The sequence below is a fragment of the Typopeltis vanoorti genome, chromosome 9, assembly GCF_054136105.1.
Source record: "Typopeltis vanoorti isolate ZY-2024b chromosome 9, IOZ_Tvanoo_1.0, whole genome shotgun sequence".
Lineage (NCBI taxonomy): Eukaryota > Metazoa > Arthropoda > Arachnida > Uropygi > Thelyphonidae > Typopeltis > Typopeltis vanoorti.
The window spans coordinates 43,623,649-43,640,055 of NC_143557.1; the positions used below are offsets into that span (position 1 = coordinate 43,623,649).

Below are 16,407 nucleotides of genomic sequence, written 5' to 3' on the forward strand. Positions count from 1 at the left end.
CGCAGTGGTAGGAAGGGGGTCAGTAATATCCATAGCTACTGCCTGAAAAGGACGGATTGGGACAGGAAATGGCTGTAACGGCACCTTTTCTCTAATGTTAGACTTCCTTTGACACAAGTGGCAGGAAGACACATATGAGGCAACATTGTTTCTTATGCCCTTCCAAATATACCTGTCACTCACTCTTTGCCATGTTTGATTAAATCCTTGCCCTGCTAAGTTCGAGTCATGAAAGGTGTGAAGCACCCAAAGAATCATGACTGCAGGGACCAGGATTTTTTCTTCCCACCTCCCCACGACATCCCGTCTGGAGAACAATAGACCGTCTCCATCAATATGTAACGTTTTGAGGAAGGAATAATCCTCAGAAAGCATTCAATAATAAGGGGCTTGTCCCAGTTCTGAAGATGAGGAGACTTCGTCCTATTTTCCTCTATATCTTCTATCATATTTATGGAGCTGGCACCTTCCTCTCTTAGAGGGGGTTTCATCCTCTTGGTCCGAATCCAGTGATCTTGACAAATAGCAACTATATTTGTTTTTTCAGGGATGTATTTGATTTCAACATTGAACTTGTGTAGCTAGCTCTAGTGTCCATCGAATTATCCTTTGGTTTTTATCCCTCATTGATGATAGGAAAGACAGCGGTTTATGGTCTGATCTTAGGATGATATGCTGCCCCAGTAACAAATATTTAAGCTTTCTAAGGGAGAACGCTATTGCTAATGCCTCTTTCTCGATGACAGAATAATTTAGTTCTGAGGATGAAAACTCCTTACTGATGAAGGCTTTTGTTCGGAAGTCATCCACGCCTTTCTGCTCTAATACTGAGGCTATGGTGTCATGTGAGGCATCAGCAGAGAGAAAAAACGTTTCTCCGAACCTAGGATAGACAAATACCGGAGACTTAGTCAGGGAAAGGTTTAAAGAGTCATATGCACAAGCATAGGACCAACATAGGAGTGTTGGTAGCTTGCCCCACCTTTGCAAGGGGTCGCCTGGTGTTGTACCACTTTACCACAGTCCTGAAGATACTTTCAGGCACAAACTTTGTTTGCACACACTTGGATAAAGGATTAAACTAAATTTATTATAGTCTGACCAAGTGAAAAATAAACTTTCAACATCTTTCTCTAAATCCAGAGTAATTTAATAAAAAGGTGGCACACCATTTGGCAGCTCCTATAGGAGGAGATGACCTTACTAATGCTTGGTATCTCCACTTGGGCTTGGCTCCCACTGAAGAGACCTCAATAAAGGTCGAAAAGACTAGTCTGGGTAGTGGCCCTCCCCTTAATGCATAACATTATACATATCTGCAAGGAGATATGTATAATGTTTTTTGTATTTGTGTCCTATAATGCAAAACACAGATTTTGTATCTGTGTTTTGCATTATGGGAGATACTGAGATAGGAGTGTTGGTAGATTTCTCCACCTTTGCAAGGAGTCGCCCAGTGTTGTACCACTTTACCCCAGTCCTGAAGATACTTTCAGGTGCAAACTTTGTTTGCACACACTCGGTTAAAGGATTAAACTAAATTTATTATAGTCTGACCAAGTGAAAAATAAAATTTCAACATCTTTTTCTAAATCCAGAGTAATTTAATAAAAAGGTGGCACACCATTTGGCAGTTCCTATAGGAGGAGATGACCTTGCTAATGCTTCTGCCTTGGTATCTCCACTTGGGTCTGGCTCCCACTGAAGAGACCTGAATAAAGGTCAAAACTAGTCTGGGTAGTGGCCCTTCCCTTAATGCATAACATTATACATATCTGCAAGGAGATGTGTTTTGCATTATGGGAGATACCGAGATAGGAGTGTTGGTAGCTTGCTCCACTTTTGCAAGGAGTCTCCCGGTGTTGTACCACTTTACCCCAGTCCTGAAGATACTTTCAGGTGCAAACTTTGTTTGCACACACTTGGATAAAGGATTAAACTAAATTTATTACAATTTTGAAAAATTTGGAATGAACTTCCTATAGAAGTTTATCATTATGATATATCTGTGAATTTGGCTTAGTTATCAGGACCCTGGCCCTCAGAATAGCTGTCATGTTCGACAGGGTGGGGACTATCCCAGCTTCACCGACTACGTGACCCAAGTATTCTACTTATTTCAGGAAGAACTGACACTTTGAGCACTTCAGTGAGAGCCTTGCTCTATCTAACCTTGTCAAGACGTACGTTAGAGTTTCCTTGTATAATAAATTTAGTTTAGTCCTTTATCCAAGTGTGAGCAAACAAAGTTTGCACCTGAAAGTATCTTCAGGACTGGGGTAAGGTGGTACAACACCGGGAGACTCCTTGCAAAAGTGGAGCAAGTTACGAACACTCCTGTCTCAGTATCTCCTATAATGCAAAACACATCTCCTTGCGGATATGTCTAATGTTATGCATTAAGGGAAGGGCCACTACCCAGACTAGTTTCGACCTTTATTGAGGTCTCTTCAGTGGGAGCCAGGCCCAAGTTGAGATACCAGGCAGAAGCTTTTGCAGGTCATCTCTACCTAAGCTTCTGCCTGGTATCTCAACTTGGGCCTGGCTTCCACTGAAGAGACTTCAATAAAGGTCGAAACTAGTCTGGGTAGTGGCCCTTCCCTTAATGCATAACATTATACATATCTGCAAGGAGATGTGTTTTGCATTATGGGAGATACCGAGATAGGAGTGTTGGTAGCTTGCTCCACTTTTGCAAGGAGTCTCCCGGTGTTGTACCACTTTACCCCAGTCCTGAAGATACTTTCAGGTGCAAACTTTGTTTGCACACACTTGGATAAAGGATTAAACTAAATTTATTACAATTTTGAACAATTTGGAATGAACTTCCTATAGAAGTTTATCATTATGATATATCTGTGAATTTGGCTTAGTTATCAGGACCCTGGCCCTCAGAATAGCTGTCATGTTCGACAGGGTGGGGACTATCCCAGCTTCACCGACTACGTGACCCAAGTATTCTACTTATTTCAGGAAGAACTGACACTTTGAGCACTTCAGTGAGAGCCTTGCTCTATCTAACCTTGTCAAGACACACGTTAGAGTTTCCTTGTATAATAAATTTAGTTTAGTCCTTTATCCAAGTGTGAGCAAACAAAGTTTGCACCTGAAAGTATCTTCAGGACTGGGGTAAAGTGGTACAACACCGGGAGACTCCTTGCAAAAGTGGAGCAAGCTACCAACACTCCTATCTCGGTATCTCCCATAATGCAAAACACATCTCCTTGCAGATATGTATAATGTTATGCATTAAGGGAAGGGCCACTACCCAGACTAGTTTCGACCTTTATTGAAGTCTCTTCAGTGGAAGCCAGGCCCAAGTTGAGATACCATTATACATATCTGCAAGGAGATGTGTTTTGCATTATGGGAGATACCGAGATAGGAGTGTTGGTAGCTTGCTCCACTTTTGCAAGGAGTCTCCCGGTGTTGTACCACCTTACCCCAGTCCTGAAGATACTTTCAGGTGCAAACTTTGTTTGCACACACTTGGATAAAGGATTAAACTAAATTTATTATACTCTAACCAAGTGAAAAATAAACTTTCAACAGAGTTTCCTTGTGTTTTCTCAAATCTCGTGAGTATATTAACAGATCATCCTGGAAGCAGATTACCACCCTCTCTAGCATGTCTGATAGGACAGTGTTCATCGGTGATTGGAAACTAATGGCAGAGTTTCTCGCTCCTTGAGGAAGAAGTCTACAGAGTTGATATTTCTGCCACCTTGTTGTGAAGGCAAAGTACTTCCTGTCTTCATTTCTCAGGGGATTTGAAAGTAGCCTGAGTTTAAATCCAGTTTGGAAAAGTACATAGCTCCTTCCAGACCTATCAACAGCTCCTCAATCTTATATAGGGGGAAGTCAATAGGTTTGGTGACCTTGTTTACTTCCCTTAGATCAAATACGAATCTTAAACTCCCATGGGATTTTAATATGAAAGGACTGTTCCATTGTTTCTGCAGCCTTCTCTGTGTTTGATGGGGGTTTGATACTGCTTCACATAAATGGGGGAAGTCGAGATAATGTGAACAGCATGCTCGACTTGGTCTGTGTTGGAAAAAGAGATGATTTCGTGAAAACCCCTGGAAAATGTTGAAAAATCATGGAGAAAAACTCCTCTATTTCCTTACTTTCATCTATTGAGTTGATCATACCAGTGGCACTCTTTAACATGGTTTCCTTCCAATCACAAGTTTCCCTGTCCGATTTCATGACTTCAATTTCCGGAATCTCATTCATCTCTCCTTCATCCTGAGGTTTTCTCTCCTGAGCTCTGAAGTTGGACTGGTATTCTATCCTACAAAGAGATATTATTCCCTGAGCAAAATTGCACACAAACTGGTACCTTTCCAAGAAATCGAGGCCTAGGATCACCTGATCGCTAGTATCTGAAGTCTCAGGAAGGACTATCAGTTCATGCTTACAGGAAAACATGGCATGGTGCGTATTCCATTTACCTTCGTTGAAGTGTAGAGCTCAGTTTTTGCAATTCCTGTTATTCTAATTGGATCTGTCAATTTTACAATATCATCCGAGATTAGACGCTCTAATTGTGGGCTCCTATATCAAGCAGACTCTCGCAGGGGATATCTTCAACTAAACCTAGCACAGTTGTTAGGGGAATTTTCCATCCTTATACATGTCGTCACCACACTTTGCATTTCATATGTTTTGGGTACTTCTAAATTGGCCTGATCTCCCGGCATCTTGGGGTGTTCACCAAGGTTAATGGGCATTTGCTTCATTTCTGAGTTATTCATTTCATTCCTAGCCTCCCCCCTGTCCTTTAAGGTTTCTATAATTTTTCCAGTTCCCTTCCCTCACTGTGTTGTCAGGATGCCAGGGGTGCTTATTACCCTAAGCTTCTTTGACAAGTCAGCTATATGACCCAGTTTCTTGAGCATAACGTCCTGATGAATGTCTACCTCCTAAGGGTCCTCAATTTGACCTCTGGGTCCAACACGATTGGAATTCCTGTTATGCTCAGCAAGCGTGGACACAGGGTTAATAACTTTCTTCCTTGCCCTTAAGTCATTCTTCGGGGAACTGATTTGTTCCATAAGGCACACCTGTCTCAGGGTAGAAGAATGATAAATTTCCTCTAACCTCCCCTCCTTTTCTTTGGCTAATTTTTTAAGTTGGTAATATCCTGGTACAGAACACCCCAGACACTTTTATTGGATCAAGGTACAAACTTTACAGCTGAAATTATGCTGCAGCTATGTAAACTGTTAAAAATAAAAATATTAATCACCACACCCTATCACCCCCAGGGAAACTGGATGTGTGAGAGGCAAATTAGGACACTAAAGCATATTCTTGCGAAATTAGCAGACAGCCAGATCTCGAATTGGGATCTGACTGTCTACGAACTACCATGAACCTCCTATCATTGTTGAACTTCTGCTGGCAGGACGTGACTCCCCCATCCTTGGAACGGCTAAGAATTGCTGAGAATTGAATTGCTGAGACTATAGGCATTTCAAAAGAATGTGTAGGATATATTTTGCATGAACAATTGCAAATGAAAAAGCTTTGCTCAAGATGGGTGCTGTGCTTGCTCACAGCAGATCAAAAACGCACTCTCATGGAAATCTCTGAAGAGTGCTTGGAGCGTTTTAACAAGAATGAAACTGATTTTGTGTGTTGATTTATTACTATGGAAGAGACTTGGATTCACTGTTACACACCAGAATCCAAACAGCAGTCAAAACAGTTGACAGAAAGCAGTTGTTCGGTGCCAAAGAAGACAAAGTCGGTTCCATCAGCAGGAAAGATCATGGCATCGATGTTTTGGGATGCTAAAAAGGCAATTTGTTTATTAATTGTCTTGAAAAGTGTAAAACAATAACCAGGGAATATTATTCCGATCTTTTAACCAGACTAATGAAAAAATTCATGAGAAAAGACCCGTTTTGCAGAAGAAAAAAATCATCTTCAACAATGCAACTGTCCATAAAGGTGTTTTGGCAGTGGGAAAATTCTGGGATCTGCACTATGAATTGTTGGAACCTTCACCCTATTCCCCAGATTTGGCTCCCTCTGACTTCAAAACTAAACCTCTTTCTCACTTGTCAACATTTTTTTTTTTTTTTTCTTCTTCTTCGAATCAAGAGGTGATTGCAGCTGTAGAGGGGTAATTTGCAGATCTTACTGAGAACCACTACAGGGACAGGATAATGGTGCTGGAGCATCGCTGGAATAAATGTATTAATCTTACGGGAGATTATGTTGAAAAATAAAAATAATTTTGAAATTATAAATTCGGTTTTTCATTGTTAGGCCAAGAACTTTTCAGACCGTCCTCACAGAAAAAGCCATCAAAGTCCTGAAATGTGGAAAGGCAGCAGGAGTAGATGATATTCGACCAGAAATGCTTAAGAATGGAGATATAAAAGTGTTGCAGTTGCTGCACTGCATAGTTCAGAAAGCCTGGATGGAGGGACGAATTCCAAATGATTGGAGTAGAGCGCTCATAGTAACCATATATATAAAATGGGAAATAAAACTGAATGTGAGAATTAGTTATTTCTCTACTGAGTGTTACTGGTAAGATTTACACAAGTAAACTTGAGAAGCTGTTGAGAAGGATTGTGGAAAAAAAGCTTGTTGAAAAACAAGATCGATTCTGTATAAATAGAGGCTGTCTGGATCAGATCTTCACTTTATGACAAATAGTTGAGAAATCATGGGAATATAACAAAGATCTGTATTTAAGTTTTGTAAATCTGGAAAAGACATATGACAAGGTGCCAAAATCAAAGGTATTCAATACGCCACAGGTATATTGTGTCAGTGGGGCATGATATCAAGCAATACTTAGTCTTTATTTGAGTTGTAAGTCAGCAGTTAGAATTGAAGGAAGTACCGGAAAATGATTTAATGTTAAATCTGGTGTCAGATAAGGATGTACATTTTTTTCTTTGAATTTTTGTGTATTTTTTACATATTCCAGTAACTCTGCTTAAGAGACCAAACATGAAACCTTTACAATCTACTTTAGGCCCCCAATAAGAAGGGCATTGGTCTCACAACCAGCAATGAAATTCATCTCTCACCTAAAGACAATCAACAACATCCAAGCCCACAGTGAGATTTGACCCACACCTGTTGGTTGGAAAGGGATAGGCTAACCTCTCGGCCAACAAGGCTGACAATTTTATATATATCAGTGATGTCATGTGCCCATTTTGGGTGTGCTGTCATGGCTTATGCAACCTGCTACAAAATTCTCTCCAGTTTCACCATATGATTGCATTTTTATCGATGTATAAAAGTTTTAGAGTATATAGTAGATTAGTGTTCATCTTAATTGGTCTAAGGCAGGGGTTCCCAACCCTGTGCCTGCTGGCACCATGGCGCCCGTCGACCAATTTGTGTGTGCCCGCCGCTGTTCAACTATGTGCCGTATAGTTTGAAATAATCATGAAACAATTCATGGCATGCTATATGATGCCTGCGTTAATGACACGTGACGAGTATTAAACGCATACAATATAAAAGTAAACGCGCATTCGAAGTTGTTCATTCTAGTTTAACAGTTTAAACTGGAATATCATCATATTCTCCTAATTATGAAGCACTGGCCAATGAAATGCAATGCCAAAGATCACACTAACTTACATATATATATTTAAATTTTTATATAATGTAAACTTTTAAGTAATAAAACATTTGATCATAATGTAAACTTTGTATATATTCATTTAACAAAAGAATTCAAAAAATTTGTTTGAAAAAATAGATGGTGCCCGTCGCCCTACCGGTATTTTAGAATGTGCTCTAGGAAACAAAAAGGTTGGGAACCCCTGGTCTAAAGCAATTAATTGTAAAATAGCTTTTAATGCATTAATTTATCAATTAATTGTAACCAAATCTGCACAGTAATGCGGAGGGCAATGTGTTTGTTTTAAGATACTGTATATTAGAAAACGATAATAAAGGAGAATGCAATATATTCGAATTACTCAAAGGTGTAAAATTTGGAAGAGATTGACGATGTTTACCTCCTTCGACTACAATACTGTTTCCCATTGTAAATTTGGGCAAAAAAGTTATAAATTTATCAAAAATTATATATTAAAAACTTGTCTATATTATATATAAAAACTTGGCTATGATGTCAGTTCATACTTCACGCACGCAAAAGAGATGAAACTCAGAAAACAAAAACAGCAAATCTGACAAATGACATCATTCAATTGAATTGGTTGAAACAATAACCAATCACAGCCTCTAGGTGCTCTTGTCTTAGAACTCACCCTGCCTCGCCTTCTGAGTGATTTAAAACTACTAGAATGCTAAGAATTTGACCCACTGTGCCATCTGTATGTCTTTTCAAAGGGCTCAAATATGTATATATTTTGAATGCACACCCAGACTGTTAACATGAATGGGATGCAATGTTTATGCATTGAAAAGTGCCCTCTTTGTGAAGAATTATTATTATATCTTTACTTTTAAGAATCACGCGAAATCTGGTAATAACTATGGGAATCTTTAACGGGAATAAATGCAAAAATATAATATCGATGATATTGCTATTTGGTGGATGAGGACTGCACACCTCAAATATTTGCCCGTGGTGTGTGTGTGTGTGTATATATATATTTTTTTTAATAGCAAGCTAAGACTTAAAAGAAGCCTTCATATAGAGAGAATTTCAGTTTTTTTGTTGTATCAACCATATCATCTTTTGATAGGTAATAATTGTAAATGTTAATTATGTTATTATCTTTTTCATCAGAAATTCTTAGTGAAACGTAATGAACTAAGATTCACTGTTCACCGGGATCCACTAAAAATTAAAAACAAACAGTGGATGTTATGAACAAGAACCTTTTTTTTAGACTGTGGAACAATGAAATAAAAATCACTGAGTTGTTTGTTTTTCTATTTAATTTAAATGTTAAGCTGATGTTATTTTTTTACTAATAGTTACGATCATTGATCATACAGATAATGAGTTTTAAATAGATAATGAAAAAAGATTAATGATATATCACAATAATACTTCTTGCAGGTTTTAATCAAGAGCTTCATTTAGTGGCAGCAAGACTTGCTAGAAAACAGCAGAATTTGAGACTGGCTCAGCGCTTGCTTTTAAGAAATGCAAACCATTTGTCAATGTTTAACACATCTACTATCCATTCAGTACGTTCCTCTTCACAATCAAACTTCAGTTCTGTTGCAGAGTTAGTGAAACTATTAAAATATTCATCTGAATTGCTGTTGACAGAGAAGTTAGTGAAGTTACAGAGAGAATGTGCAAAACTTCTCTACAGGTATATAATGCTAATATTTACTGTGTGTGTGTGTGTATTATTATTATTTTTATTTATAATAATTACATGTAATTATTGATGGCTGAAAATTAGTGTGTTGACATTCATAGAATGAATGAAGAATGATTGTCATTGATCTTCTTTAAAAGTAATACTGCACTGTTAATGGCTTAACATGCAGTTTAAAGATTTTGGAAAGCTGAATGTTATGCACATTTAACATTTCTTAAATGTGCATTTTTAAACTGATAAACATATAGTGTGTACATTTTTAGGTTATTGTGTTATTCATAAATATGCTGTCTAATGAAAAATACTACCACACTAAAAATTACCTTTGCATTTCATTAGAAATCTATCCGCTGCCCTGCTTTCATCATGCACCTTTGGACACATACTATGCAACTGCATAACCTGTGCACTTACACATGCTGAAACTGAAACCACACTAAATTTGTGTTTCAGTAAATGTACATTTTTAAACTTTCATAAACATATAGGTTGTACATTTTTAGGTTATTGTATTACAATAACCTAAAAATTGTTACAGCTTGGTTTTGTTAATTAAAAAAATAAAATAAAAAGTTAAACATTTATTATTGTTGTTGAAACTGTTCCATTCAGTTTCATATCTCATAACTGTATTGAAATGTGATGGATGCTTGAGAGAGTCTTTATTCTGACTATCAATGAGGTTCTTCTGTTTGAAAGACCTGGATCTGAATACTGATACAAGGAACATTTATAAAGTCATATCAAAAGAGACGGGGATTATCACAATTCATACAGTGATGGCATGGAGTTTTTCTCTGAGATAAAAGTCGACTTTTTTTTTCCATTCTGAAAATGTATGCAGTTATTCTATAAGACAAACCATTTAGCTATTATTATTTGCCTGTTGCAAAAACAACTAGGTTTATTTAACTACTTTGCTTGGCCTTTGAATCTGTTTAGCCTAACACATTAAGAGAAAGATGCGATAGGCCTTACAAGGAAAATTTCTCAGGAATGTGTGTGATATTTAGAGAAGTAGTGGTTGTAGTATTCTTGTGTATTACTGGTTGGTTGATTGTCTATATTTATTTTTGATATATTTATATGGTGTACATTAGATAAACTGTGTTATTTATGTTGCTGATGTGAACAAGAATAATGCTAGCCAACACGTTGTGCATGGGATTTGACATAGGGAATTGTGTGAAATGTAGTGTGTGTGTGTGTGTGTGTGTGTGTGTGTGTGTGTGTGTGTGTGTGTGTGTGTGTGTGTGTGTGTGTATTGTGAATTCATTAAGAAGAGAACATGGATTGTGTTATGAGAGTGGCACTGGAGAGAAAGAGAGAGAGAGAGATGTAGATGTTTTGTGACCCAGAAATGTGAGACTTTTCAGAAGTGAGAGAATGAAGTAGCAAAAGTTGTATTGAAAGCCTTGAAACTAAAAGTATTGGAGTGAATTGAGTTCCTGGCTTAAATGATGATGAAAGAAATGTGTACGAGAGTATAAATGAGGTGAGTGAAAGTAGCGGTAAGGTAGCATAGGTGACGGAACTTCCGAAGAACACAGAAGGCCTTAATAAAGAAATAGCTCACTTGCATGTAGTTCTTCATAGGACATTGCATGAGATTGAAAGGCTACAGAAACAGCAAGAGATTAATTGAATTAAAAACAGAAAAAAGCAAGCAATCCTAAGCCAAAAAGAAAATTGTTAGAATGAATGAGAGAAAGAGTGTAAGGAGATAATTTTTTACAATGATTCTATGATAAGGGGAGTACTTTACGAAAGTACTACAAAATCTTGTTTCCCTGGTCAGAAATTTAATATTAGTAATGCTGTTAGAATGCAGAAAGAATTCATTGATTGTGAAAGAATTGATTGTTTTAGCTGGAACCAATGACTTGAGAGGTGAGTATTGTATGAGGGAGGATGTGAAAGAGTTATTGTAAGAAGCAAAAAAAGAAGAGCAGAAAGGTGAAGAGGAATAAATCTTTCCATACCAAAGGCCCTCTTTGGTATGGAAAGATTTGTACAATGCTGATGGACTGCACTTAAATAGGTTCAGTGTTAGGTATCTAGAGAGAGTTGTTCACTGAGTGTGTGGAAGTGCAAAGTCACGAAAACTAAAGAAATATTAGGGCTGATGCAGACGAGTCTGTGGGTGGGTGTAAAAGGGTCTCATGAAGCAAATAAGTGTGAGAATGATCAACAAGTGTAGAATCTAGTCTCCCAAGCAAATATACCGAATAGGAGAGTCAGTTCAGGAAAGTCAAGGGAGTGGAGCTTACAGGAATGCTTTCTATATTCTAATGTCAAAAGTATCGGGAACAAGAGGGAAGGAGTTTTTATCATTGGTGATTGCAGCCTTGGCAAACAGTAGATGATGTAGCCACATGTATAGAATGTGATGGATTTAGTATTTTCAAGGAGGATAGAGTAGACAATCATATTCATCTGCTGATGATAACAGACAAATTGAAGCCAACAAGAGTAAGAGTCAGTTGTACGGATGGCAGTTATTTTGAATCAATCTGGTGTGAGTTCAAGGCCAATAGGACAAAATATAAAATTGGTTGCTGCAATAGGCCATCAGGTGCCAGGGATGATGTGACAGACTTTCATCAGCATATTAGTACAACGAGTGCAAGTCGAGTAATTATTATGGGGGAGTTCAACTTCGTAGACATAGGTTGGAAGGAGGAAAGATTATGTCACAGAAACGAAATGGAATTTATACACACTAAGAGATAATTACTTAAAGCAAAATGTGACGAAGGGAATTCAGGGATCAAGATTGTTTGATCTTGTTATCGGGTCAGAAGACCTGTCCGTAACTAAGGTGGGTGCATTGGCTCTGATTGGGGAAGGTGATCATGTGGTCTTGACTTGGAAAGTAGCAAAGCATGTTGAAATCCCAGTTAAGAAGACATATATGTGGAACCTCAAGGCAAATTATACATTTAGGGCAGCAGCTTGAAGCAGTACCATGGCATAAAGATCGGCAAGGGAAGGATGTTACCAGTGCATGGACAATAGTGAAGGGGTATCTGGAGGAAGTAATATCACATTATATCCAAAGTCAGCAGTGTCAGATGGATGAGTACAGTAAAACCTCGATATAATGGACTAATTCGGGCAAGGGGGTGTCAGTTAAATCCGAAAGGCCGTTATATAATTTTATAATTATAATTATATAATTATAATTGCTGGCCTGGTTGGCTGGGTGGTTAGCGTATCTGCTCTCCAGCCAAAAGGCTGCAGGCTCAAATCCTGCCATGGGCTTGGATGTTTGTGATTGTCTGTGAAAATACTAGTGGTGGTGGTGGTGGTTGGCAGTTGATGGCGTTGGTGTAGATGATGAAAGTAGTTGCGTTTGGTGGAGAATGAGAGTTGTAGAGTAGGTGCCCTTCCTTGATGAATCTTTCGACTCCCTGGAGGTGTTATGTAATAATAATAATAACAATAAAGTCGATTTTCTGAATGCATTGGCTGGCATGCGTTAAAACTGCCGTTGAAAGTCACATCACGTGACAAAAGAACCAATTACAGCGCAATTGGTGTGATCACGTGCTAATCATTTGCTGAACATGTTTTATGAGCAGTGAATCATTATGTCAGCTAAATTACTAGTGTTTTTCTGACATATGAGGCCTATTTGCCAAAATTTGTTAAAAATAACAAAATTAATAACAAAATTAACACATTCATTTAATTATAAGCAAATCTTGGTTAAAAGCATTTTAAAATTAACAGGGTGTTAATTTTCACATGTGACATACGGACCGGAAATTTTGTCCGTAAAATCGAGGGTTTACTGTATTATCAATAAGAATGAGCTCAGAAAAATAAAATTGTGTGGAGAGTATATAAGGAGAAAGGTGACCAGCTAACTCATGAACAATACAAGGATCAAGCACGAAAGGTGATCAGCATGGTATCATCATCATCATCAATTTTCTGATATGCAGTATCAAGGGGGGCGTTCTGGTTATTATGTGAACACTGCAGCACTACATGATTGTTAATTAATCTCCTATCAACAATTTTTTTTCAAAATCAATCTATTACTTGAGAGCACTCAAACTTTGTTATATCTAATATTTCTTACTTCTAAGGCATTTGTGACTTAATCATTCCACCTAGACCTTGTTCTTCCTCTGGGTCTCTTTCCTACCATTTGGGCATCAGACACCTGTTTTGCTAACCTTTCCTTCCACATTGTATTTATGTGGCCATACCACCTTAGATTAGCTCTGCTAATCTAAGGTGGTATGGCCTTAGATTATTCTTGAATGCTAATAATCTCATGGTCCATTCTAATGTCTTTATTTTTAATGTTATTTTGCCATTGCTGCCATCAGTTCACTCACCTAATTTTTCTCAGAGACCTCATATCTTTGATCAAGTGCTTGATTTCTAACCCAACTCTGAGATCCATAACTTAAAACTAGTTAAAACACAGTCTTGTATATTGATGGTTTGGTGTTTTGGCTAATTTCGCTCTTATTCCATATAAATTTATTCAGCTGGTTACCTACCATACCAGCTTTGCTTGTTCTGTTGTTTCTGAAGATGGCAGATTTAACCTGCCATCTTCACTAAAAATTTTGCCTAAATAGTTGAAATATTTTTCTTGTTTTATAGTATCTCCATTCAGAATACAGCTGGTTTTCAATTAACCTGCCGAATTTGATTGCGGTGTTGAGTGGAGTGATACATAGAGCAAAGCGGCAGCTGGAGCGTATGTACAAATGTCTACCGAGTGTACCATCCAATAAAAAAAGTATGATAGGAAAAATAAGAGTATGATTGTGAACGTAAAAATATGAAAGAGCTGTATGGAGATTCGTTAGTATGAGGTGTGATAGTAGAGAATTTGACAAAATCGTACCAACCGTGTGCGACCATTAAGGACGTAAGCGAGTCTGTTAGGGAGCAAAAGCAAAGGTTGAAAGAAATGATAGTGGTGGCAGGTACGAATGATTTGAAAGGAGATAAAATGGAAATGATAGAGGACCTGAATGAATTGTTTGAGGTAGCAAAAGAGAAGAGTGAGAGAGTTAGGATGATTAGTCTTTTGCCGCGGTATGACAGTGAAGAGTTTAGAAGGAGGGCCATAATTGCAAATGACTTTATGCATGGGAGATTTCAATTATGGTAGCATTGATTGGAGGGAGGAGAGGACACATGGGAGGAAGGAATGGTTTTTATGCAGTTATTAAGGGATAACTATCTGTGAAAGCATGTAATGGAAAATACTTGGGGTCACAGAAAGTACTTGACCTAGTAATTGTATCTGAGAATTTGGCTGTAACGAATATGACCACATTACCACTAATTGGTGAGAGTGATCATAGGGTCTTGACTTGGGAGGTGGCTAAAGGTGTGGAATTTACAATTAAGACAGGGTACATGTGGAATTATTGAGCTGGTAAGTAAGACAAGCTTAGGAGTTTGATTGGTTCAGTGCCATGGCATGTAAAACTGCAAGGGCTGGATGTTGATAGTGCATGGGAGGCGGTTAAGAAGTTTTTGCAGGTGGCAGTGGCTGACTGTATACCTAGAGTCTGAATAATTAATCAAGTAGGGATTAAATGGATGTATAACACCATTAAGATTGAGCTGGAAAAAAGAAACAACTGTGGAGAGAATTTAAGGAGAAAGGTGACCGACAGGCACAAGAACGGTACGAAGCCCAGGCCAGAAGGGTAACGAGTGTGGTAAGAAAAGCAAAAGCAGATTATGAAAGAATCTTTAGGCTAAAGAGAATCCCAAACAGTTTTTTCGATATGTTGCAAGTAAAAGAAAAAATGTATATGGCAGAATAATTTTAAAGAATGCCGAAGGTATGGAGGTAACCGAATCAGTTGATATAGTAGAATTACTGAGCGAGCACTTTGCAAGAGTATATCATCCAGGTGGTGACATTGCAGAAAAGATAGAACCAACAGCTTATACGGGAATTGTGGTGAATGAAGTGTAGGTGAATAGTCTATTACAAATCCTCAATGTCAATACATCTGTGGGATTGGATGGTATACCAGCTCGTGTCGTACGTGAAGTGGCTAAAGAATTGTCAGTACCCTTGACCATTTTGTTTAATTTGAGTCTCCTGTCTGGGTTAGTCCCGAGAGGGTGGAAAGAGAGGAAAATAGTTCCACTGCATAAAGGAGGTTCCAAGACTGCTGTTGAAAATTACCGGCCGATCAGCATATCAGGAATTGTTGTCAAGGTCTTGGAGAAAATAGTCAAGAGGAAAATACAAGATTGGATAGATGAAAATGGGATACTCTGTGGGGGACAGCATGGTTTTGTGAAGCGTAGATCATGCCTCAGTAACTTGCTTATGTTCTATAACACAGTGATGGCTGAACTGGATAAGGGTAACAGGTTTACAGTGATTCTGCTGGAACTTGCTAAAGCCTTTAATAGGATACCACATGGAATTCTAATCAGTAAACTGCAGCATATGAGAATGGATATAGGGTTGGTGAGATTGATAGGAGGGTTGTGATGGAGAGATATCAGAGTGTGGTTTATCCAGGAGTAGAATCCAAAAGACGGCCTGTGACTAGCGGTGTGCCGCAGGGTTCTGTTCTTGGACCGCTACTGTTTAATTTGTTCATTAACGATATAGGAAAGGATCTGAGAGGAACTGTGCATCTGTTTGCGGATGATGCAAAGTTAGCTAGAGCAATAGTGAATGCTCAGGATGTCAAAATTTTGCAGGATGATTTGGATTGTTTGGAGGACTGGGCTAAGGAGAATGGATGTCAATTTAATGTGGAAAAATGTAAGGTTTGGCATTTTGGGGTGAAAAGATTAGCAGCAGTATATCACATCGGTGGAACTGTACTTCAGGAGATTGACGAGGCCAGGGATTTGGGGTGTTGGTGGATAGGGAGTTGACGTTTGGTTGCTGAAAAACACTTTAACGAGCAGAGGCAAACAGGTTATTGTTCCTCTGTATCAAGCCTTGATAAGACCCCATCTAGACTACTGTGCCCTGATATGGGCGCCAGGGTTTCTTCTCGATGGGGAAGAAGGTGGAGAGGATCCAGAGACGAGTGACCAAGATAATAGCAGGACTATGGAATGAACCTTATGAGAACAGGTTGAAGATTTGTGG

General features: G+C 38.4%; 1 protein-coding gene across 1 annotated transcript in view; it reads left to right on the forward strand.

Annotated features, from left to right (window-relative positions):
- nonC (serine/threonine-protein kinase Smg1) overlaps positions 1-16,407 on the forward strand; it is a 1,124,353-nt gene that overhangs the window by 402,605 nt on the left and 705,341 nt on the right. The window contains exon 27 of the mRNA XM_090398044.1: positions 9,023-9,284. Coding sequence (XP_090254170.1) covers positions 9,023-9,284 — 262 coding nt within the window. The remainder of the gene's footprint in view (positions 1-9,022; positions 9,285-16,407) is intronic.